The sequence below is a fragment of the Pagrus pagrus genome, assembly GCF_965226575.1.
Source record: "Pagrus pagrus genome assembly, chromosome: 24".
Classification (NCBI taxonomy): domain Eukaryota; kingdom Metazoa; phylum Chordata; class Actinopteri; order Spariformes; family Sparidae; genus Pagrus; species Pagrus pagrus.
This window is the reverse complement of record NC_140206.1, coordinates 1,015,741-1,041,100: the sequence shown is the minus strand read 5'-3', so window position 1 is coordinate 1,041,100 and position 25,360 is coordinate 1,015,741. Positions and strand designations below refer to the sequence as shown.

Here is a 25,360-nt window from a genome sequence, read left to right as displayed (position 1 = left end):
ACACCATTTCGCATCTTAAACACTTTTAGTAAAACAGTTTCAACAGCACAACGTATAAATGAAAGGGAGGGCCGAAAGGCGACTCAAAATAGTTTTAAACCTCTTCACTTAATGAGGTTTTCTCTCCATTCCAGTCTTGTGATGTTGGGAAGACGGCATGCGGTGACGCCAAATAAAAATAATCTATAATTCACCTCGACTTCCCACCTCTGCCTCACACACACAACTATAACATTAATCCTAAATCCAAGCCACCACTCAGACAAATTCTTCCGTTTGATTTAAATCTTACTTTAATTAATCTGATTAAACAATTACTGACTGAACCTTTAAATCTAAACTCACAGTAATGTGGCCTCAGACTGAATATGAATATTTGTTTTGGCAGCTCCTCCTGCTTCATGCTGTCTCTGCAGAGCACACAGACCCAACACATATCTGCAGAGGCGGAGCGCCCTCTGGTGGCTGCAGACACTCACTGCATCTCTGTGTGGAGAGTCAAAAATCCCTCTGGTTTTTATCACAGCAGCTGAATCACACATACAAATATATTTTGTGTATTTGTACAAGGGAACTTGAAAGTCGACAACCACAATCTAACTTTAAATATATCCAAGAATATTCATTAAAAATATGCCAAATTTAATAATTAATCCTGTCCACATCTGCTCTGAAAACATTTTGATGAAATCTTTTAAAAAACATTAAAAAAAAGAAAAAAAAGAAACTTGTTTTAGCTGAAGTCCTTCTCTTTGTCTCACAGGAAGCTTCTCTTCAAGCAATTTCCCCTTGGGGTTCAATAAAGTATTTCTGATTCTGATTCTTTCGCTTTATTTGGGTACAAAGATGAACAACCATCAGGCCTCTTAGGAGCCGAAACAATAAGACATTATGATAAATAATAACTGCAAATTGAATCTGCTTCGGGTTGAAAATTTATTTTTTAGTGTCAATAAGTGCCACAGTTTTAATATATTCTTTAAACTCGCACAGGAAACGTTGTTAAATTACATTTTAGTGACCGTACATAATAAGTTCACAATTAAGTCAGTGTCATGTTTCTTGTGTCCAAAGTACATAATGACATATTTACACTCAATTTTGATTTTACACAATATATAATTTTCCAGTCGAGCCCAGAAAGTGATCCAGTGAAATAAATGTGTTCTGGTTCATCATTACAAAAGCTGCATTTGTTGTCAGTGTCTAAAAATGTAGACAAAATATAGATTTGTTGGAAATATATTGTGTAAAATGTTGATGTGTACTTCTTTAGTCTTATTGGTAATACAGTACTTGTATTAATGGTAATAACCGGGACCTGTGCCTGTAAAGATGCTGTCCCAGAAGGCTTTCCCTCTGGGGCACAGTTTCCTTTTATGATTTGAACTTCAATACCCAGAAATCCTGAGTGGTGACATCACTAACGGTGTTGCACAGTGTGAGGCTGCCCCCTGGTGGCTGCAACACTGCTGTGTTTAGTGTTCTGATTTTCTCTACAGGACCCCTCACATCAACCCAGACGGGCAATAAAGAGGGCAGGAAGGTGAAATATGGTTATTCTTGACAAAATAAAACTCTCTTTGCTCTGATAACATCTCTTAAGATGTGATTATCTTTGCATCTACTGAAGTTGAACTTAGAAATATGGTTCCTGCAGGTTTTCCTCGGCTGATTTGGTCGCAGAAGAGACAAAGAACTAAACTTCCCTGTTTATTAATATTGTATTACACTTCTGAATAATAACACGAGGCTCTAGTCTGAATCAAACTGGACTTTATTGTAATTTACTCTGACCATTTCACTGACAGGCCACTCAGTGAATCACGTAAATATATTTTTAGCGATCAGGCCAACACATCTCATAGTTCAGCCTCAGTATTTCTGCATCATAGTCGCAGAAACACCTGCTCAGTCTTTTGTTTTATTTTTTCCAGGTTGGGTTGAAATAGACACTTTACTCCGAGTCACAAAGCTATATTACAAAGACGTGTGTGAATATTCATGTTCGTACATTAATTTAATTATTTACTCATTCATTTATCTAGCCATATATAATGTTATTTATTTATACTTTCATTGAACCGTTGTGCGACAAATAAATCTGTCAGCTTTATCCATGGAAGGTGAGACGCAGGTTAAAACCACTGACTGGTGAGTTACCAGTGTTACAGACCTCAGCAGTGCAGAGTTGCACTGTGAAGCTTGTGTGTGAGATTTGTTCCATGTTTGAGTGTTGAAGTCCACAATCGTTCATGCAAATGCGAAAAGAAGGAAAAGTTCTCTCGTAAATTCAGGTGTGTGTGTGAAATGTTTACAGATACATATAAATATACAGTTAAGTTGCATCACAGCATCAAACCACATGATCATTTATTTAAGGATTTAATTATAAATACTTGTGTAGGCTATTTAACATATTTAGTTTCGCCTCTCACATCCTCCATATTCCAGGTGAACATGTATTTTATCTTTATATCCTCCCATTAAAGGGGCACTCTGTAGTTTTGTAGAATTAATTCAAACTCAGAATTTTAATATTTACAATATTAATGAGGTAAATATGCACTTTCCCCCATCAGTGAATAAACAAGCTGCTCTCAGAGGACAATAAGGTCCTAGAACACTGTTTGAAGCTGGACAGGTGGCAGGGTCCGCCACATATAAACACAGTAACAGTATAAACTGTGTTGTCCTTTACGGTCAGTTCGTTTCTTCAGTTTATTCAGACATGAAAACAAAGACAGTTTGTTAAGATCTCTCTCTTCAGATTAAAATGTGTTTTTGCCAAAACTACATACTGCTCCTTTAAACAGCGACTTTCACACAACTTTATTGACAGTTGACAGCTGTGTTTAACAGTCACAGCTGTTTCCTGTTCAAAGTTCAGTTTCACAGAGTGATGTTGTGACACTGATGATGTAATCCCGTTACATGTAGTCCATTACTCCCCAGCTCTGGTGATCTAATCATCTACAACAATCTGAGGCCGTTTAGCAGCACAGCAGAGTAACAACACCAACACCAACACGTTATAGTCACATCACCTGCAAGGAGGCGAAGAGGGAGAGACTCTCCCAGACTCCCTCATGAAATCTCTCCATTTAGTGAGTTTTTGAGTCGGGAGACACTTTATAAACTGCATGAAGCGCTGTTTGTGACTGATTCTTCATTATCTGGGCCTTGTTGTAAACTCGGCTCATGTCAGCCTCGTGTTGGGTCGTGCTGCAGCCCTCAGTCTAACAGGAGGACTCAGTCACGCCTCTCCGGGTGTTTCCTCCTCAGTTTAGTTTCACTTTGTCTGACAGTTGTGGCGCAGATAGTTTTCTCCGTCTGAACCTCCAGCTGAAGGTAATGTACTGAATCTGACATGTTTTACTCGCTGACACAAGCTGCACTTTTCACTGTTACACTGAAACAGCAAGAAAAGTGAAGCTCGCTGTTTATTTCTCGACGAACTCGTTAAAGTTTAAACTCGGGACGACGGCGGAGAAACAGCTGCCGTGAAGACTGTCCGCCATTTTGTGTCGATACCTGCGGAGTGTAGCCGCTGAAATCAGAGATAATGAGAGTAGAAGTGGAGTTAGTTGGTCAGTATGTGAGCACAGAGTGGTTGTTTTTTCTCATCGTTGTTGTTGTTGTTGTTGTTGTTGTTGTTACCGCACGGTGTGTCACAAACAGGACACAGTAACAGGCTGCCAGGTTTACCGGAAACACTAAAGAGTTGATGCGTTTTAGTTTTTTCTCTTTTTTTTATCTGGTCAAGCTGCACGTGATTGGTCAACTACATGACGTGTGAGCGGGGGGGGGGGGGGGGGCTCACAGACCACACATAGGGAGAGAAACGGGGGGGGGGGGGGGGGACAGACAGGTGAGAGAGAGGGAGACAGACAGGTGAGAGAGGGGGAGAGACAGACAGGTGAGAGAGGGAGAGAGACAGGTGAGAGAGGGGGAGACAGACAGGTGAGAGGGAGAGAGACAGACAGGTGAGAGGGAGGGAGACAGACAGGTGAGAGGGAGAGAGACAGACAGGTGAGAGAGGGGGAGACAGACAGGTGAGAGAGAGGGAGACAGACAGGTGAGAGAGGGGGAGAGACAGACAGGTGAGAGAGAGGGAGACAGACAGGTGAGAGAGGGGGAGAGACAGACAGGTGAGAGAGAGGGAGACAGACAGGTGAGAGGGAGAGAGACAGACAGGTGAGAGGGAGGGAGACAGACAGGTGAGAGGGAGAGAGACAGACAGGTGAGAGAGGGGGAGACAGACAGGTGAGAGAGAGGGAGACAGACAGGTGAGAGAGGGGGAGAGACAGACAGGTGAGAGAGAGGGAGACAGACAGGTGAGAGAGGGGGAGAGACAGACAGGTGAGAGAGGGAGAGAGACAGGTGAGAGGGAGGGAGACAGACAGGTGAGAGAGGGAGAGAGACAGACAGGTGAGAGGGAGGGAGACAGACAGGTGAGAGAGGGAGAGAGACAGACAGGTGAGAGAGGGGGAGACAGACAGGTGAGAGAGGGAGAGAGACAGACAGGTGAGAGAGGGGGAGACAGACAGGTGAGAGAGGGGGAGACAGACAGGTGAGAGAGGGAGAGAGACAGACAGGTGAGGAAATGAGTGAGGCAGGAAACGCAGTACAGTTGATCAGAGTACGTGAGGTCAAAGTCTCATATGGAGCGGACTCTACAAATAACCTGCACAGGTACGTTAGACCTGAACATCCGTCAGTGCAGTCGGAAGAAAACAGACACGCGAGTGAAGCTGCTGCTACTGAAAGAGCCAGTTTGTCTGCTGCAGCGTCTGCAGTACACCACCACCACCTGGACCCACAGCCAGCTCTGTGACACCGTTTGTGACAGTCCCCTTCAATGTTTCCTTTGCAGACAGAAGTGTGACGTCTCACGGAGCCACGACGTCCTCCCGCTTCCTCTGCTGGTGGAGGAGCCCATCCACGACCCGGCCAGAACCTTCCGGGAGTCCAAGAACCGGACGAGTAGAAACACAAACAGAAACGTGACGACACAGTGAGGTAGGGCTGGGCGGTATGGCCAAAACTGTTATCACAGTATGTTTTTCATATTGATCGATGTCGATAATTATCACGATGTACAGTATATTAAACAATAATAATGTTGAAGTGACAGTTTTAAGAGTATTCTCCTCAGGACAGAAGCCAAAACAAACCAGAAGGTTAATTACGGTTTATATAAAATACAATTATTTATTGTTATTTGTCAGAATGAACAGGTGACAAACATCCAACAGAACCAACCAAACAAATGGCTTCATGTTAAACACTGGATGAATAAAATGATGAATATGTTCAACATTTATATTACATTTACATTTAGGGCATTTAGCAGACGCTTTTGCCCAAAGCGACTTACAATACGTACATTTGTCACAAGAAAGAAACCACAACATATCACCGCCGATAAAGGGTTTCGCTGGGCGGTCTTTGTTTGCTCTCAGCGATGGCGGTACCAGCCGGCCAGCTGATGTAGTAGAGCAAAGTGCTCGTGATGGGGCCTGTGGTCTGACCAGTGTTTGGAGGTAGACGGGTGCAGTTCGGTTGACGACCTTTAAGGCCAGCACCATGGTCTTGAATCTGATGCAGGCCGCAACAGGAAGCCAGTGGAGGTCACGGAGGACGGGGGGCACATGGGAGAATATGGGTAGATTGAAAACAGTTTAGTCGCAGAGGCTGGAGTCCAGCCAATAGCGAGTTGCAGTAGTCGAGGCGGGAGATGACCAGCGATTGAACCAAGAGTTGCGTTGCTTCCTTTGTGAGGAAAGACCGGATCCTGCGGATGTTGTAGAGGGCAAATCTGCAGGATCGGGCCACCGCGGTGATGTTGGGGGTGCAGGATAGTCCGTCTTTGAGGATTACACCCAGATTGTACAACAAACTGCTTGTTTCAAACGTGTCTCAAACACTTAGAGGTAGTTTACTGCACTGAACATTGATTAAACAAAATAAAATAAAAAGGTAAATGTTGAGGATGATTATGCTGCTGTGTTCTTGAGCTTGTTCAGTTCAGCTTAACGCCTCCTGTTCTGTCAGACCTGTTGTGGTTCGGACGTGCGACCAGACCACACCGTGCTTAGGCATCATATCTTTATCGATACAGCACGTAACTGCGCTGGTTGTGTCTGTGTGCCGCTTCGGTTTCTGCTCATGTGGGGTAATGTCTGAAAAAGCAGCGGCACCTGTTGGTTGAGCTGAAGTTTGACCAGTAGCAGCAGTGGGGCTGGGCTGGTGGCTACTTGAGGGGAGGCTGACGTTAGCATGACAGCGCTAACTCATACTGTCCCTGTGCTCAAGATGAATACAGTTCATTTATCACATGCAGGTAAAATCATCATTAGATGTAAAAGTACACTAGCAAAGTATTGGATGTCTATTAATAATAATAATAATAATAATAATAATAATAAAACAGTCTCTTCATTCTTTTTGATGTTTATATGATATTAAATACATTCAGGTGAAATATTCATGAACAAACTCAGAAACCAGTTAATAAGTTAATGAATAGATATTATTAGAAGTTTAGATTTTATGCAACTTCATACTTCTACTCCACGACATATTCAAGGCAAATATTCTACTTTTTACCCAACGACATTTGTCTGACAGCCTTTAATCACTAGTTACGTTTCAGTTTGTCCTCCGTGTCCTGTCCAGTGAAAACACCGTGTCGTTTGGTCTTTAAGGTGTCAGAAGATTGTGGATAACACTTCACACTTTCTTAACTGTTTTAGTTTTAGTCTCGTTTTTGTTGTGAAATAATTGTTTTGTGTTATAATTTTCATGGTTGAAATGATTAATAGTCGATTAATGTTCAGTTGATGTGCAGATGAATGATTTGTGTTTCCTCTCCAGATGAAAGTGTGTGTGAGTTGAGCAGCATGAATCAGTGTGAGGACAGAGAGGAGGGAGGCCCTCCCTCTAAAACCACTGGACCTGGAGCTGGACCTGGACCTGGACCTGAACCTGGACCTCAGCCCAGCTGTGTGTCCTTCAGGAGTGACTGGTCAAACCATCGTCTCATTGATTTTAAAGGACAACAACCTCCTGCTGTAAAGAGGTGAGCTGTTAATAACATTAATATGTGACTGATTCGTGCTTTAACTGTGGAGAAAGATGTTTTTTGAAACCTGATGTTTATTTTCAGCTTCGTTCTTCTTCTCTTAAATTTATATTGTCACTTTAGAAAGCGGCCCAACAGAACCAGTGTTCAACTCTTCATTTCACTTTATTGAATTAGTTTGGTCCAATATTCTCTGAGGTTTATTCCTCATGTTCTCCACTATTTTATGGACACAAGCTTCTGTGTCTGAAGACGAGAAAGTCAATTAACATCTCTGGTGGTCGTCTTCTCTGTCCAACAGGAGACCAGCCTCTACTGGACCTGGACCTGAACATGGACCTGAGCCCAGCTGTGTGTCCTTCAGGAGTGACGCGTCAAAGGATTTTTTAATTGACTTTAAACGAAGCCATGAAAAAAGGTAAGTTATCAGTAAGTAATTATTCATAATTATACATTTGATCAGATAAATAGTTTTCTCTGTTTATATATGTTGTATTTCATGCAGGGAGACTTTAACTGAAGATAGAGTAACACTCAACAGTTGGTCATCACTGAGAAATGTACTGTACGTAGGTGCACAGAGGACCATTTTCAGCAGCCACCCCTCCTGTTGTCCAAGACACATCAGCCCCATTCACACTGCGCTTTGAGTGCAGGGATGATGTACCGAATCTCCGAATCCTCCTCTTTGTGAAAGTCGATCTGATGGTGTTCACAGTCTGACAGTTAAACAGATCCTTCACTCAACAAAATAAAGAGAAATGTCCCACAAAGCAACGTTACAGGACCAAACAACAGGAACGTAGTAACTGGTCGTGTCTTTGGTAACTTATATGAGGAGAAAATACTGCAGTTATACCTGGAGAAGTGTCTCTCAGGCTGTCTGTCCTACCGACTCTTCTTCACATGTCTGCCTGAAAAACAGCATCTGTCCCCGGCAAAAAACTTTACCTCACCAAGTGTTTGTCTCCTTCACTGTTGTGTTGTTGTAGTTACTGTCTCACGGTGACGGTCAGCCCTCCCGACTGAGACTTCAGTGAACTTTCCCCCAGAAAACAGCCTCCCTCCCAGCGAGTGACAGAGTCAGACAGCGTCCAGTTTACTGATTGTGATTATGTAATTATGTCATTTAGAGAAAAACTTAACTTTGTCACTTTCCAGGATGTTTGGTGGGTCAGGATCTCATCACAACACATTATAACAGCATCATATGATTATAAACAGTCAGCGGGTACATGTTTAGATAAACAGGAGAACACCAGGGAAACACGTTGAAAAAAACACACAGACATTGTCATCATGTCGTGTACCGTCACGCCTCTTTTGGATTCGCAGCGCTGGCTTTCTGTATGAATTGACACGCTGGTGCGGCTTTACTCCAGAGCTGCTTGGTTCAGTGTGAACTAACAAAGGCGGAGAATTGGCGAACCTCCGCTGCAGAGATGATGCAGAGTCTCTGTTGTCAGCTAATCCAAGTTTGTTGTGTTAAAAGTCTCACTGATCAGAAGGAAACCCTTGTCCAATTGTGTCAGCACAGTGGAAAACTTGCATCAGCGTTGAGGGTTTGATTATAGTCTTAAAAAAGCACTTTCTCCGGAAATTGATCAGTCTGGTCTTGTTCTGAGAAATGAAGGCTGATAAAGATACTTAAAATTATGGTTATTATATATTAAAGAAAAACATCATTATTTCTAACATTGTCAGTGTCTTGACTTTATTATTTATTCCTAGCAGACTCCGTCAGAGACCAGACTCTCCTGGACCTGGACCTGAGCCCAGCTGTGTGTCCTTCAAGAGCGACGCGTCAAAGGATTTTCTGATTGATTTTAAACGAAGCCGTAGAAAAAAGTAAGTTATCAGAATGTAATTATTCATAATTATAATAAGGAAGGCTATCACTTAATTTTACACCACCATGCCACTAACCTGTGGACGGAGCTGAACTGGAGCCAGCTTCATCCTCCAGGTGATACTGAGCCAAAGCACAGCTCCAAACTATGAAGAACTATTCAGGGAGGAGGCAGTCGGCTGGTGTTCTGCCTGTAATGGAGTGACCAGCAGTCACCACATCTCAGCCCTTTTGAGCTGTTGGGGGAGCAGCTTGACCGTATGATACAGAAGAAGTGCTTTTCAAGCCAGTGCAGCCTGTGGGAGGTGCTTCAGGCAGCAGTGAGGGACGTTTCTTCAGATCACCTCATCAAACTGACACCTAGAGTGACAAAGGTCTGCAAGGCTGTAGCTGCTGCAGATGGAGTATTCTTTAATGAAAGTTTGAGGGACAAAATTATTATAGTAAAAATTATTGTTGTTATATATTAAAGAAAAAAATGCTTATTTCTAACATTGTCAGTGTCTTGACTATATTATTTATTCCTAGCAGACTCCGTCAGAGACCAGACTCTGCTGGACCTGGACCTGAACCCAGCTGTGTGTCCTTCAAGAGCGACTGGTCAAAGGACTTTCTGATTGATTTTAAACGAAGCCGTGGAAGAAAGTAAGTGATCAGACTTTAATTATTCATAATTATACATTCTATCAGATGCATTTGTTGTGTCTGTCTAATATTTAATATTTTGTGCAGGGAGACTAACTGAACGCACAGTAACACTTAAAAGTTTGGCGTCACTGACGTCAATTTACTTTTCATGTGTACAGAGCACCATTTTCAGCAACCCTCCCTCCTCTGGTCCAATGCCACATTGTGTTAGCTATTCCAAGATCGTCGTGTTTAAAGTCTCATTGATCAGAAGGAAACCCATGTCCGGTTCTGTCAGCACAGTGGAACTGTGCAGAACTGTTGTTCTTAAACTGCTGGTTATTGAATCAATAAAACTGGCCTACCTTAGGCTAGTTGAGTGTCTGGAGCATCAGCATTTGGGGGTTTGATTATTAGAGACTGGCCAAGGGAAGGAAAAGATTAAGATGGGCAAAAGATTCCAGACATTGGACAGAGTAAGACTGGAAAAGAGTGTTCTGGACAAACAAATCTAAGTTTGAGGTGTTTGGATCACACAGAAGAACATGGGCCTGGGCCATAAAATGATAGAAATATGTATCGCTATGGACATGTCATCGATAGCAGTAAGGAAATAGTTTAATGTGTGTGCATTATATGCAAAAAGTCACACACACAGTTCAGAGTTGACTAAAATAGTCAAGAATTGCAAATATATCACTCATAGCACATACATTTTAAAAACGCATGCTGGCAACTCATTTGTACATTACCATGTTTACTTTTCAAATTATTTTCCAATACGTCTTTGGATCATTTGAGTTACTAGAAAGGTAGAACATGAATTCACTCTGGAGTTTCTGTAAGAAGAGTTTTGTTTTCAGCGGAAGAAAGAAGTTTCATTGTGTTCTGGCTGCAGTGAGATTATTTGCTGTTTGTATGTGTTTCTATCAGGAAGAGGAAGATGGAGAAACCAGAACCCAGCAGTGTGTCCATGAAGAGTGACCGGTCGATGGGTCACCCTATTTCCTTCCAAAATGGACGTCACGCTGTTGATAAAAGGTATTTGAAGCTGATTTGAAAAACAAAACTATGTCCCCATCTGAAAATGTTTTTCACCAGACTGCCATGATGTCAATAAATCAGTCAATAAAAGCAAAAACTCTGGTTCTGAGGGAAACTGATGGAAGATCAGTGTATGGTGGGGAGCATGTATATGAAGTCCAGCCCAGTGTAGTAGAACCTGATGTTTTTGTCCGTCTGAGTCAGTTGATGATGTTGCACATCGTCTCATGTACACAGGGAATCAAATCCAGTAGAGCAGGGCTGAGAATAAATGAATCAGGATCAGCCGGGTAAGACCTGCTGACTTTCACGGCCACGGCCTACAGTTTTATAAATATTATAAGAACATTTCCCCCACAACTATTGTTCTGGTTCAGAGTGGAAAGAGTTCACTAGTTTCAGAGAAAAAGCTGTAAAAAGTAAACTTTTTGCCGAAACCTTAGACAGTGCCCCTACCCAATGAATATGTGACAGTATGCATCCTTGACATTGATGGAGGTTCACCAAAGGTGCCTTGTAGAGCTCAAGAGATTGTCGATTCAGTTGCACTAAGTGCACTAATTGCAAGAACACTGCAGCTTTCAGCAATCACACTTTCAATTTTTCCAGGATTTGCTAGTTGTTATTCAAATTCTGTAGGTTTTTGGCACATTTCAACTCCTGCATGCTTTCAGCTACTGAAACCATATAAAAAAAACCTCAGTTATTTCATGAAAGGTGTTAAGCTTGTGCCACAGAGAATGAATGGGAGGCACAACATACTGATAATGATAGTCACCTAACCAACAAATATTCACTCTACATGGGCACAACAACAGAAATATAGCAGGTGAATATAATAAGTGAATTGCATAGAAATAATAGCCAGCAGAATGCAGCAGTAGCAGCAACAAAACTCACACAAACTGTTTCCAGTTAGCATCTTGCTTTGAATCACATTCTTCACACAGACTCAACAGACACAACTAACTGTACAAAATACTCCCATGGCTTCATGTAAACACTAAACAGCGTTTAACATAACATAAGAGAATAATTAACTCACTTTCTCATCAACGCACACACTTGCATAAGAACTGTTCATCGGATATCACCTTGGTCTTTACAGGTGAAGTCCAGTCGTCATCTGCAGTCTCACTTGTACACAGGCAGTGCAGTCATGCTGCGTTCACAGGCACAAAGCAGAATCAGACAATCAGAGATGGGGCAGGAGATTCTTCTTACTTCGTTCTTTTGACAGAAGGAAATGCATTTTCTGATTCTTCATGATTCCTCCACAGAGTCGACCAGGAGAGCTCAGAGGTTCCCAGAGGTCCGTCTGCCCAGCAGCATCAAACACACCTGGACTCCATATTTATGGTCTGTACATGAACAACAACTACTTTTACATCCAGTCTGTTCACAATAATCTCCATGCTGCACTTTACAGACCAGTGGTGAATCTGTCCAACATGGATCTGATGTTTGGCTCCATGATGTTAAATGTTCTCATTCACATAATATTCTGTTCCAGCGGCTGGAGGAGAACATTGTCACTTTTGTGAAGAACGAGCTGAAGAAGGTCCAGAAGGTTCTGAGTTCAGATCGCTCAGAATGCTTCGAGAGTCAGAGGGAGGATGAGGAGGTGTTGGATGGTGAGGATGAAGAGCAGAGGAGGAGCAGCAGAGAGGCATTTCTGAAGATCACACTTCACTTCCTGAGGAGAATGAAGCAGGAGGAGCTGGCTGACTGTCTGCAGAGCAGTAAGAGGATTTCTCTAAAGATTTAACATGATGGATAAATGAGACAATTTCTAATGTCTCAAAAGATGGAGAAAAGCGTGTTTATATATGCAATCATTAGAGGAAGGAAATTGTCATATTGTCTTTATAAATAACTTAATGATCTTACTTGTTGTGTGTTTATTCAGGAAGTCATCCTGGAGTTTGTCAGCGTAAACTTAAATCTAACCTTCAGAAGAAGTTCCAGTGTGTGTTTGAGGGGATCGCTAAAGCAGGAAACCCAACGCTTCTGAATCAGATCTACACAGAGCTCTACATCACAGAGGGAGGGACTGCAGAGGTCAATGATGAACATGAGGTCAGACAGATTGAAGCAGCATCCAGGAAACCAGACAGACCAGAAACAACAATCAGACAAGAAGACGTCTTTAAAGCCTCACCTGGAAGAGATGAACCAATCAGAACAGTGATGACAAAGGGAGTGGCTGGCATCGGGAAAACAGTCTTAACACAGAAGTTCACTCTGGACTGGGCTGAAGACAAAGCCAACCAGGACATACAGTTCACATTTCCATTCACCTTCAGAGAGCTGAATGTGCTGAAAGAGAAAAAGTTCAGCTTGGTGGAGCTTGTTCATCACTTTTTCACTGAAACCAAACAAGCAGGAATCTGCAGCTTTGAAGAGTTCCAGGTTGTGTTCATCTTTGACGGTCTGGATGAGTGTCGACTTCCTCTGGACTTCCACAACACTAAAATCCTGACTGATACCACAAAATCCACCTCAGTGGATGTGCTGCTGACAAACCTCATCAGGGGAAACCTGCTTCCCTCTGCTCGCCTCTGGATAACCACACGACCTGCAGCAGCCAATCAGATCCCTCCTGGGTGTGTTGACATGGTGACAGAGGTCAGAGGGTTCAATGACCAACAGAAGGAGGAGTACTTCAGGAAGAGATTCAGAGATGAGGAGCAGGCCAGCAGAATCATCTCCCACATCAAGACATCACGAAACCTCCACATCATGTGCCACATCCCAGTCTTCTGCTGGATCACTGCTACAGTTGTGGAGGATGTGTTGAAGACCAGAGAGCGAGGAGAGCTGCCCAAGACCCTGACTGAGATGTACATCCACTTCCTGGTGGTTCAGGCCAAAGTGAAGAACGTCAAGTATGATGGAGGAGATGAGACAGATTCACACTGGACTCCAGAGAGCAGGAAGATGATTGAGTCTCTGGGAAAACTGGCTTTGGAGCAGCTGCAGAGCGGCAACCTGATCTTCTATGAATCAGACCTGACAGAGTGTGGCATCGATGTCAGAGCAGCCTCAGTGTACTCAGGAGTGTTCACACAGATCTTTAAAGAGGAGAGAGGACTGTACCAGGACAAGGTGTTCTGCTTCGTCCATCTGAGTGTTCAGGAGTTTCTGGCTGCTCTTCATGTCCATCTGACGTTCATCAACTGTGGTGTCAATCTGCTGTCAGACGAACAGTCAATCTACCATGAATCAGCAGTGACACAGTACCTCCAGAGTGCTGTGGACCAGGCCTTAAAGAGTCCCAATGGACACCTGGACTTGTTCCTCCGCTTCCTCCTGGGACTTTCACTGCAGACCAATCAGACACTTCTACGAGGTCTGCTGACACAGACAGGAAGTAGCTCAAAAACTAATCACTTGATAATTGAGTACATGAAGAAGAGAATCAGTGAGAATCTGTCTCCAGAGAGAAGCATCAATCTGTTCCACTGCCTGAATGAACTGAACGATCGTTCTCTAGTGAAGGAGATCCAACAGTACCTGACGTCAGGATGTCTCTCCACAGAGAAATTGTCTCCTGCTCAGTGGTCAGCTCTGGTCTTCATCTTACTGACATCAGAAGAAGATCTGGACGTGTTTGACCTGAAGAAATACTCTGCTTCAGAGGAGGCTCTTCTGAGGCTGCTGCCAGTGGTCAAAGCCTCCAACAAAGCTCTGTAAGTGTGGAGAAGTTTCTTCAGAATGCAGTAAATGTGCTGTTATTGACCCAAATAGAAATAATTTTCTTGTTCTGCTCATTATTCTTTATCCAGACTGAGTGGCTGTGACCTCTCAGAGAGAAGCTGTGAAGCTCTGTCCTCAGTTCTCAGCTCCCAGTCCTCTAGTCTGAGAGAGCTGGACCTGAGTAACAACGACCTGCAGGATTCAGGAGTGAAGCAGCTGTTGGCTGGACTGGAGAGTCCACACTGCAATCTGGAAAGTTTGAGGTCAGATAATTGTTACTGTTTGTTGTGAAATCATTTATATATTCCTGCTAGATTTCTTTTGCTATCAAACTTGTTTTCTTTCAGTGTACCTTTCATTAATTCAGCTAATTGAAATCTTATGAGGATGGAGGACCTCATTTATGTTTGATATCATATGACTTTGATACCTGGATGTCTGCTCATTCTCGATTCAATCTTCATTTATTGTCACGTTGACAACATGCTTAGAACTGAACAGCAATGGAGCAAGAGATTATATATACCAGTCATTCCCAGAGAGGATTTTATTTGGGCTGCCAAATATATTTGCAGAGTTTCGTTCATAGTCTTTAATTCAAGATTTCTATCTGCAGTACACCTTTGAGCCACATGGGGGAGCTTGTTGGTATCCAGTGCTTGATTTATAAATCAGGAGGTCTCGAGCACAGAGACGGTCCTACTCTTGTGGGTCGTTCCTGTGGACTGCTACAATGGTGGGGCGAAATGGACTTTAGGCCCAATGTTTTATTTACAACCACAAAAAGCAGCAGGTCAAGAAACCCTATGAAGTGACATGTTCCATCTGTCTATCAGTCCATCTCTGCTCCATTTCAGTGCGATGGACAGCGTCACACTTAGACACACATCCTGATTGAGTTCACCATTTCACTGATTCACAGCTAAAACACCCACTTACTTGTAGGACTTACAGTCATATGCCAAAATATTTAGACATATAGACACATTTAGATGTATCTCTTTGAAATGTCTGGTGTATTGAAGACAATATAAGTGGACGTGGATAAATAGTTTGGAATGTTCATTTATGCACAGATCTGCTCTTTTCAAGTTTATTAGGCCTATTGTGAATTGGGTTGCAATGTTATCATTTTTAAAAAAGTGGGACCCCCTGGGATGCTCCTGTAGCTCAGTTGGTGAAGCATGTGTCCCATGTACAGAGGCTTTGTCCTCACTGCAGCGGCCCAGGTTTCAAGTTCGACCTCTGGTCCTTTGCTGCGTGTCATCCCCCCTCTCTCATCCCCATTTCTGTCATCTCTGTGAGCTGTCCTATATAAATAATCCTCCTAATATAAAGCTATGAAAAGGCCGATACATTTTTATTTATTTATTTTTTAATGGGTCACCAGAAGAAAAGTTTGAGAAAACCTGATACTGTATCACCAAAACTCAACATTTACCATGTTATCTGTCTTCTTTTATTTCTCTCCAGACTGAGTGGCTGTGACCTCTCAGAGAGAAGCTGTGAAGCTCTGTCCTCAGTTCTCAGCTCCCAGTCCTCTAGTCTGAGAGAGCTGGACCTGAGTAACAACAACCTGCAGGATTCAGGAGTGAAGCAGCTGTCTGTTGGACTGGAGAGTCCACAATGTAGACTTGAAACTCTCAGGTCAGATAGTTCAATTTGTCTCAAATTATTTGTTATTTCTTTAACGTTTGAATTAAATTCTCTCTCTCATGTAAGAACTCTTATGTTTTGAAACAATGCCACTTATTATTGTTTCATGTCTGTTTAGTCCAGATTTAGTCTTGTTGATTTTTCATATCTCCGACATTTTAGAGTAAAACAGAAAGCAAGTTCACATGTGCTACAATGATATTATAAATACTGTAAATGTCTTTTTTACTGTTCACGCACCAGGTTCAGTGTCTGTCACCTCTCAGAGAGAAGCTGTGGAGCTCTGTCCTCAGTTCTCAGCTCCCAGTCCTCTAGTCTGAGAGAGCTGGACCTGAGTAACAACAACCTGCAGGATTCAGGAGTGAAGCTACTTTCTGCTGAACTGAAGAGTTCACACTGTGTCCTTGAAACTCTCAGGTCAGGATTCATTACTTTATTTCATTATTTCATGTAACTTTACAATTGGAGCAGGTCTTGATCATACTCTTAATATTTTTCAATTTATTTAAGAGACCCAACATTTCTCCTATGAACAAGCACTTGTCACAGTGACGAGAAGAAAAATGCCTTTTGACAGGTAGAAGCCTCAAGCTGAGCCAGACTTAGTGGTGGGCCGCCATCTGTCTCAACTGGTTGGGTTGAGAGAGAGACAGAAGCCCCATTCACACTGCCTTTTCAAGACGGGAATCTTGTGCTGATATTCCACCTCGCTGTAGAATAGAATAGATGTTTATTGTCATTGTTTCTAACACAAGGAAACACAGATAGCAGCTCTTAGTTTGACAAATAAATATCAAATATAAACAAGTATAACAAAATAGATAAAAATAGTAAAATATATACAACAAGATAAATAGACACACGATTCAAGTATGTAGGTAATATGTACACAAGTGAGTATGTGTGTGAGGGGTGGTAGTGGAGGGTAATTGCACTGGTGTGAAGTCTTTAGAGAGTGAGGGGTGAAGGGAGGGTTGTGCATTTCACTGCCTGTGGGAAGAAACTGTTCTTCAGTCTGTTTGTTCTAGATCTGATGGATCTATATCTCTTCCCAGAGGGCAGGGGGGAGAACAGGTAATGTCTGGGGTGAGTGGGGTCCTTAACAATACAGCTGGCCTTCTTTTGGAGTCGGCCAGTGTAAATGTCTCTGAGAGGGGGTAGTGTCGTCCTGATGAAACCCTCAGCTGCCTTCACCACCCGCTGCAGGTCCTTCCTGTCCTGTGTTGTGCAGCTGGAGAACCACACCGTACAGCAGTAGGTCAGGAGGCTTTCTATCGCTGACCGATAGAAGTTGGTCAGCAGGTGGTGAGGGAGGTGAGCGTGCTTTAGCTTCCTGTAGGTGTGAAAGTTACTAAGGTGGAATGGGGGGAGAGTTTCATTCCACCTCCGATCCTTCAACAGAGGTAGTAACACAGCCAAAACACAGGCGAAACGACCTCTGTGGACAGGAGTGGGATGTTCTGATAGTGTTCACAGTCTGACAACTTAACAGATCCTTAATCTCAAAAATCTTTTCATTATTTTTTCCCAAAATGAGTATAAAAACAACAATGGTACATTGAGAATGTACATCACAATCATAACACGAGGATATCCCCAGGGTTGGGCAGGTGCAAACATAGTATATAATATAGTACAATTAAATAACCTGTTATCCTATGCAGTTTACAGAGACATATATATATATATATATCTATATATATTAGTTGTACAGAGAAAGAGGTAGAACATTGGGCCCACCAACCCCAGAAGCACCAAACAGAGCAATTGTAGGGTTTGGATCTAGTTTAGGCTTCAGAATTTTCAAAAGAATATGAAAAACCTCATTCCAAAAAATTTGTAATCGAGGGCACAGCCAATACATGTGAAAAAGAGTGGCGTCCCCTAATTTGCATTTGCCACAGGTGGGGGTAATGTCCAGGTATATGCTGGCTAATTCGAACTTCGACATATGAGCTCTATGAACCACTTTGAATTGTATTAGGCAATGTCTTGCACAAAGTGATGATTTATGGATTGATTTCAGGATCAAGTCCCAGCGGTCAGCAGTTATCGAATGCCCTAGGTCCTGTTCCCAAGCCACCCTGGCCCTGTCCAGTGTCAAATGCGGCAACGCGGTGACATTCCGATACAGTGTTGAGAGCGTGCCCTTCGATGCTGGATAAAAGGAGAGAAATGTGTCAATTGGATTGGGACCAGGTTTGTCGGGAAAGCATGATAAAGTGTGTCACATGAAATCCCTGACCTGTAAATAACGGAAAAATGTGTTCAGGGCAAGTGGAATTTCTTCGAGAGTTCCTCAGAAGAGGAAAAACTGTTACCCTTGAATAAGTCTGAGAGTGAAGTGATGCCTTTTTTATGCCAGTCTCTGAAGGAGGTATCACATTGAGATGGAGTAAAAAGGGGATTGGAGGCAACAGGGCTGAGAATGGAAAATTCAGCATGACCAAATGTTCTCCTAAATTGGGTCAACACTCTCAGAGCGGAACGTATTACCGGGTTTTCTATTTGTTTGGGTATTGGATGGTTGAGTAGGGCACCAAGCAATGCAGAGAGTGACATGTTTCGGACTGAGTTAAGCTCCACCGTTGTCCATTCCGGGCCGTCAGACCGGAGATTGTGTCTATGCCAAAACGCGAGAGAACGGATGTTTGCTGCCCAATAGTAGCAATGCATATTAGGGAGTCCCATGCCTCCGTCTTTCTTTGATCGCTGGAGCACAGTTTTGTTTATTCGGGGTTTCTTATTCTGCCATATGTATGAGGAAATAGTCAAATCCAATGACGCAAAAAAGGATTTGGGAACAAATACAGGTAAGGATTGAAATAGATATGTAAACTTTGGTAATGTGTTAATTTTTATGGAATTTATGCGGCCAACTAGAGTCAGTGCAAGGGGGGACCACTGTTGTAAAGAAGCTCACACCAGATTTTGAAGAGTTATGAAGTTTTCTTTGAATAGGTTCTTAAATTTACGGGGGGCCTCTATTCCTAAATAAGTGAACTGTTTCTCAATCTTAAAAGGTATGTTACTATAATCAGCGTCCAGGGCCTCATCATTTATCGAAAGTAGCTTTGTCTTGTGTGTGTTAATTTTGTAGCCTGACATGGATCCAAGTTCTTCAAACAGAGACAATGCCGCAGCTAGAGAATTGGTTGGGTCTGAGATATACAGCAAGAGGTAGTCAGCGTAGAGAGAGACTTTATGTTCCATACCGCCCCTATGAATGCCCACAATGTCCGTGTTATCCCTGAGTGCAACTGCAAGCGGCTCTATTGCTAAATCAAAAAGAATTGGGCTCGACGGACATCCTTGATGTGTTCCGCGGCCCAGCGTAAAAGGTTGGGAAGTTATGCCATTTGTCTGCACGGTTGCAGTAGGAGCGGCATAAAGCAATTTGACCAAGCCTATGAACATGGGGCCAAAGCCAAACTTATGCAGAGCTAAAAACAAATATCTCCACACGATCAAATGCCTTCTCCGCGTCTATAGAAACAATACATTCAGGGATTTTGTCGTGGGAGGGCGTATATAGCACATCGAGAAGGCATCGAATATTGAAAAAAGAATGGTGGTTTTTGATAAAGCCAGTCTGATCATTGGATATTATGTGAGGGAGGGCCTCATCTAGTCTGAGGGCCACGGCTTTCACTAGGATTTTAGCATCCGTGTTAAGGAGCGAGATAGGACGATAGGAAGCACAGTCAACTGGGTCCTTCCCTTTCTTTGCAATAAATGTTATGATTGCCTCCGTCAGTGATGGCGGGAGTGAGCCACGTTGGTGTGATTCAAGTAGTACAGCTGCAAATTGTGATGAGAGGAACTTTGAGAACTGTTTAAAAAATTCAGTAGGAAACCCGTCGGGCCCCGGCGTCTTCCCAGACTGCATCGAGGAAATGGCTTGGGCTATATCTGCCTGAGTTATAGGAGCCTCTAGCTTTTAAATAAGGTCTAATGAAATAGAATGAATGGTTAATGAGTCGAGAAAGGTGCTAATCCTAGACTCACCATCTCCCCATGTTCATACAATGAGCTGTTGTTTTTTAGTAGAATATTTTGCATTTGATGAGTTGTCAAAAGATCACATCTAGTTTTGAGGTCAATCTTTTCATTATAAAGCTTGGGGATTTGATGTTGCGCATATTCCTTGTCAGTGTCACGGATTTCAGACAGAAGATCCTATTGTTCTTTTCGGGATTTTCTTTTCATATTTGCCGTAAATGAAATAATTTTGCCTCTCAAATAGGCTTTGAGCGCATCCCAAACTGAGAGCGCGGATACGTCCGGAGTATTGTTAGTTTCAAGAAAGAATGAAATATGTTCCTCCACAAACTTGACAAAGTTATCGTCTGAAAGTAGAGTTGAATTAAATCGCCAATGCCTTGTGGGGTTTGGAATTCCGGGAAAACTCATTGACATTACCAAAGGGGCATGGTCAGAGATAACTATACTTTGATAATCACATGAGCTGATTTGGGGAGCAATCCTGTCATCAACAAAAAAATGGTCTATCCTGGTGAACATATGATGCAGGGGGGAGAAAAAGGAGTACATCCTATCTTCAGGGTGGAGACGGCGCCAGATGTCAGAAATTCCACCTTCCAACAGAAGCGATTGAATGTATGAGGCTGACTTACTGCCTGGGATTGGTTTGGAGGAAGAGCGATCTAGTTCTGGATTAAGCCAGCAATTAAAGTCCCCACCCATGATTTAAGAAAATACCCGTTCTAAAAAGGTGACATCATCTACATTTTGAGCGTAAATGTCAAGATGCCAAGACAACACTTGTATCAAAAAGTTTCCCAGACACAATTACAAACCTGCCATTATTGTCGGCTGTGATGTGAGTCGGTTGAACAGTACATCTCTGGACACAAGAATGGCCACCCCCCTTGCCCTGGCTTGGAAGGTAGAGTGAAAGCACTGCCCCGCTCAACTAGAAAGAAATTTAGGATGCTCGGAGGACCGCAAGTGGGTTTCCTGCAGAAACACAATATCTGCCTTTAATGGTTTAAGATGGGTGAGCACTCTCTTCCTCTTGACAATATGGTTCAGACTCCTGACATTCCAGCTCAGTATATTAGCCTGTCTAGCCATTGCCATTCAGAAAAAGAAAAAGATGAAAAGAAGTAAATGGACTTAGATGTGTGCCTGCATTTAGAAAATAACAACATCCCCACCCACTCCCATAAACCCAGAAAACATTGAAAGAACAAAGAACAACAACAGACCATCTCACCACATCCCCAAGTGCAGCTAAGTCTAACTGCAGCTGCAAACTCTTCCTATTTATTTCCCCATACATATACTTCCCTGGGTATCAACTCCTCCTCCCTGAATCGAAAGTTTGAGTACATTTAACAAAAGAAATAATAATAATAATCACTGTCATTCGGGACATAACCATTTACATTAACTGGCTGTGGGTTTAACCTTAGCATTGTAAATGGTGTGTCGCATCCGGTGCCACCTGCCCTGTAAACATTGCCCAATAACTTATAAACAAAGAGGCCAAGAACATAGCTGCCAGTCAGATAGTCATAGCAAAGTGTCAAGAGAACAAAAACAAAGACATTTATCCCTGTTGTAGAGTACATATAGGCTACCAATATAGAACACAACATAATGCCAAAAACGCTGAAGGCACCCAGCGGGGAGCTGCATGTCCAATATGCTGCGCAACAGCGCCACTATCAGTTGCCGAGTTACCTTAGCTCAGGGCTTGCACAGGTGCAAAACAAGGTGTTAAACGTGCGTCACGTAATTACCGTACATCTCTCTAGTTCCAGCGTTGTGACGCCAGAAAGTCCTCAGCATCCTTCACCGAAGCGAAGTGCTTCCACCGTCTTTGGTTGTGATTCTCAGTTTCGCTGGGTATGACAGCGATGGTTTGAGACCCTGCTGGTAGAGTGCGGACATCACCGCTCGATAAGCCATGATTTCAGGGCAGTAGTCCTCAAAGATTGCCACTGGGTTCCCCTGGTAGAACAGCTCGCCTCTCCTCTTGCAAGCTTCTTGAACGATCTTTTCCTTGACCCTGTAGTTATGAACTCGTGCAATCACCAGCCTTGGTTTATCCCAGGAGCGCTTAGTGGTCAGGGCTCTGTGGGCTCGGTCCAGCTCCGGGGCCGAACTCAGAACCCCATCGCCGAGGATTTCGAGCAGGAGCTTTGAGAAGAAGGTAGTAGGCTGTGCACCCTCAGCAGACTCAGGCACTCCCGCTATCCGTATATTGTTGCGTCGGCTGCGGGATTCAAGGTCGATAGCCTTAGCTTTTAGCTTGTTGTAGCCATCCTCCAGAGCAGTGAATTTAGCTTCTATCTCCTCCAATTTGTCACTGACTTGGTTCGCATTGGCTTCCAGAGAAGTCAGTCTTTGTCCGTGGTCGGAGATGGTTGTTTGGACACAATCCAGCTTAGTTTCAAGGGATGTTATGGCAAGTTTAAACTTGGTGGAGAGGGCTGTTCTGTGCTCCTCTAGTAGCTTGGTCAGGGCCGCCATGTTAGCGCCCGCTGACTCGTCGTCTTTCCTTCTGTCCTTCTTGGCCGACTTTGACGCCATTCGGTCTCCGGGTAGTAACAAATTGACAGCTACGCGAAATGCCGAGATGCAAATGAAAAGTTTGTGTTAAATATTAAGTTACAACGAAATGTTGCGGGAGCTTAAGCGCTGAGGGTCTACTCCATTCATGACCCGGAAGTCCCTTGTCAACAGATCCTTCACTCATCGAAGTACCGATACAAAACCAATGACACCACTAATCTATATACTGTACTTATACTGTATATAAAATGTGGGTCTGTCAGTCTACTCTGCACTTCAGTCCAGACTTATATATCTCAACAACCGTTGGATGGATTGTCATGAGGTTTTTGACATTCATGCTCCCCTCAGGATGAACTGTAATTACTTTGTTGATCCTCTATCATCAGCTCATCGTATTAATCTGTACAATATGTTGGTTCATGACCAAGTATTTGCAAAACTAATGACTTTTCCATCATCTTCAGTTATACTCTGTGTTCAGTGCTGATTAGTAAATTAGTGAAAACTAAGATGATGAATATAATAAACGTTAAACCCTTAAACACAGATGTGCACTGAATCATCAGGACCCTCAGCTGATCTGTGATGTGTGTTGTTTTGTGTGTCTGCAGGCTGTCAGGCTGTCTGATCACAGAAGAAGGCTGTACTTCTCTGGCCTCAGCTCTGGACTCCAACCCCTCCCATCTGAGAGAGCTGGACCTGAGCTACAATCATCCAGGAGACTCAGGAGTGAAGCAGCTGTCTGCTCGACTGGAGGATCCAGGCTGGAGACTGGACACTCTCAGGTATGAAGAGTCCTGCTGCAGCCACAGACAGTCAGTGTGATAGAGGAGGAAGAGCTGGAAACATATTCTTGTTTCGGTTAATTGTGGATTTGAGCACGTCAGGACGCAATCACACATGTAGGACGCCTTTTTCATTTGCCTACAACATAAATACTGGTTGACCATAAAATGGAGATATTTATGTATCTTTCTCCATAATTGTGTGTTAATAATTCTCCACTTGCACATTGTAGTGTGACATTAATCCACTTTATGAACTGTACATCCTTTTGCTTTCAGTTCCAACTCTACATGTATACGCTGACCAGCCAGAACAGTAAAACCACTGACAAGTGAAGTGAATAACAATGATCATCTCTTCACAAAGCAGTGTTCTGCTGTAACCTTTGGTCCTGGCAGTAATATTATGTTAATAGTTTACTGTTTGTTTTTGTATACAGTGTTTTTAACATTTTTTAGCCTGTAGATAGATAACCATTAGTGACGAACACTGACTTGTGACAGCGAGCAGTAAACCTCCGACCTCATTGCTGGATAAGGGATTTAAATCACCAATCAGAGAGAAGGGTTAACTGTTCTACTATAATGTGTATGTGCAGAGCTTTTCAGGAAGCTAGCTAAAGTTTTAAAAAAATGTACATGATTTTCCAAACAATCACAAAATGCTAAAAAGACTATATCCAAAAATGAAATCAACTATTAACAATATATACAAAGTGAAGTATTTTCATTAAGTTATGGATGAAAATCACTGAGATAACTCTAGATGTTTACTGTACAGGTGGGACGTGAAGCAGAAGGACGTGCAGTTTGTAAAGCAGATAAACATCATGCTACATTGTGCAAGTGTAGACCTGTTGCAGTTTAAACAGATCTCTGCATGTTAATGAACTTTTTACCATTTTGTAAAATGTCCTTTTTTGCCCTCTTACCTGTGATCGAATCAGTTTCATCTCCGTACAGAGACAGGTCCAGGACATGTTTAGCCTAGCTTAGCACAAAGACTGGAAGCAAGGGGACACTGCTAGCCCAGCTCCATGAGAAGAGAAATATAAACCTTCCAATAACTCCAAAGTTTATATTTATTAAACACTGTGTTCAAACCTGATAACCACAGGACAGGACTTTAAAGGTGCTACAGTCATTTTAGGAGTTAATGTTACAAAGATGAATTGAAAACTAAAAGTGAATAATTACATACATTTAGTTTTTAATTCAAATACAATTTCAAAGGAATTTAATATAATGTAACTTTTACGATAAAACTATTAATTATAAAGTAAACCTATTTCATGTGTTTGAGAGAATTAAAAACACCAATGGTTTCCCCCACAAAGTGGTTTTTCAGTGGCTTCAGATGCTTCTAAAATATAATTGTAAATTCCTTCACATGGTAAATAAAGCTCTTCCCTGTAGCCTGTATGGTCTATTGTGTGCGACTGAATCAACCAGCAGGTGAAGCATAGATGTTATGAGCTACCAGGCAGAATAGAAATGTTTAGTTTTTAAAGTTAGAGAGACAATTTATCAACATTTTAGACTACGTCCGTACATCGGTGACGTGTCCCACATTGTCCCTCACAAACATGCCCTTTGTCCCACATTTGGCTCATTGGGATCTGGTCACCATAACTGCACACTGCCGGCCAAACACACTGAAGTATCGCTCACATCACCGTCTCCTCTGTACGTCCATGTGCCAGCTACTGTTGAATGAATGTTGTGTCCCACTGATGTAAATCAACATTATGTCCAAGTGATATTTTAAGGCCAACCACGGAAAAAAGAAATAAACGGTGACGGCTACTGTTTGTGGCTCACATTTGATTTAAAGTATAAAGAACTGAAGATGAAAGATGTTAACAGACACTGTCAGTACGTCACATGATGCTCAGGGTCGGGTCTGTGAATGATACATATACGTATGCAGCCATGTGAAGCCGCTGGGTTTTGCACTTTTGAGATATGAATTCAACAGCAAACCATAAAAAGGAGAACAGGGAGAAGCAGGCCTGATGGACATATTGTGTTTCTGTGTATGAGTCATGTCATGTCCATGTCTGCATG

The 25,360-nt window shown here is 42.7% G+C and overlaps 1 protein-coding gene across 1 annotated transcript in view; it reads left to right on the top strand.

Annotated features, from left to right (window-relative positions):
* Positions 1–3,082: 3,082 nt before the first annotated feature.
* LOC311252952 (uncharacterized protein) overlaps positions 3,083–25,360 on the top strand; it is a 38,295-nt gene continuing 16,017 nt past the window's right edge. Inside the window, exons 1-14 of the mRNA XM_084346616.1 lie at positions 3,083–3,351; positions 4,877–5,022; positions 6,880–7,084; positions 7,389–7,505; positions 8,819–8,935; positions 9,468–9,581; positions 10,497–10,604; positions 11,888–11,966; positions 12,121–12,349; positions 12,517–14,299; positions 14,396–14,569; positions 15,780–15,953; positions 16,206–16,379; positions 23,120–23,293. Coding sequence (XP_084202742.1) covers positions 6,906–7,084; positions 7,389–7,505; positions 8,819–8,935; positions 9,468–9,581; positions 10,497–10,604; positions 11,888–11,966; positions 12,121–12,349; positions 12,517–14,299; positions 14,396–14,569; positions 15,780–15,953; positions 16,206–16,379; positions 23,120–23,293 — 3,422 coding nt within the window. The 5' untranslated portion in view covers positions 3,083–3,351; positions 4,877–5,022; positions 6,880–6,905. The remainder of the gene's footprint in view (positions 3,352–4,876; positions 5,023–6,879; positions 7,085–7,388; positions 7,506–8,818; positions 8,936–9,467; positions 9,582–10,496; positions 10,605–11,887; positions 11,967–12,120; positions 12,350–12,516; positions 14,300–14,395; positions 14,570–15,779; positions 15,954–16,205; positions 16,380–23,119; positions 23,294–25,360) is intronic.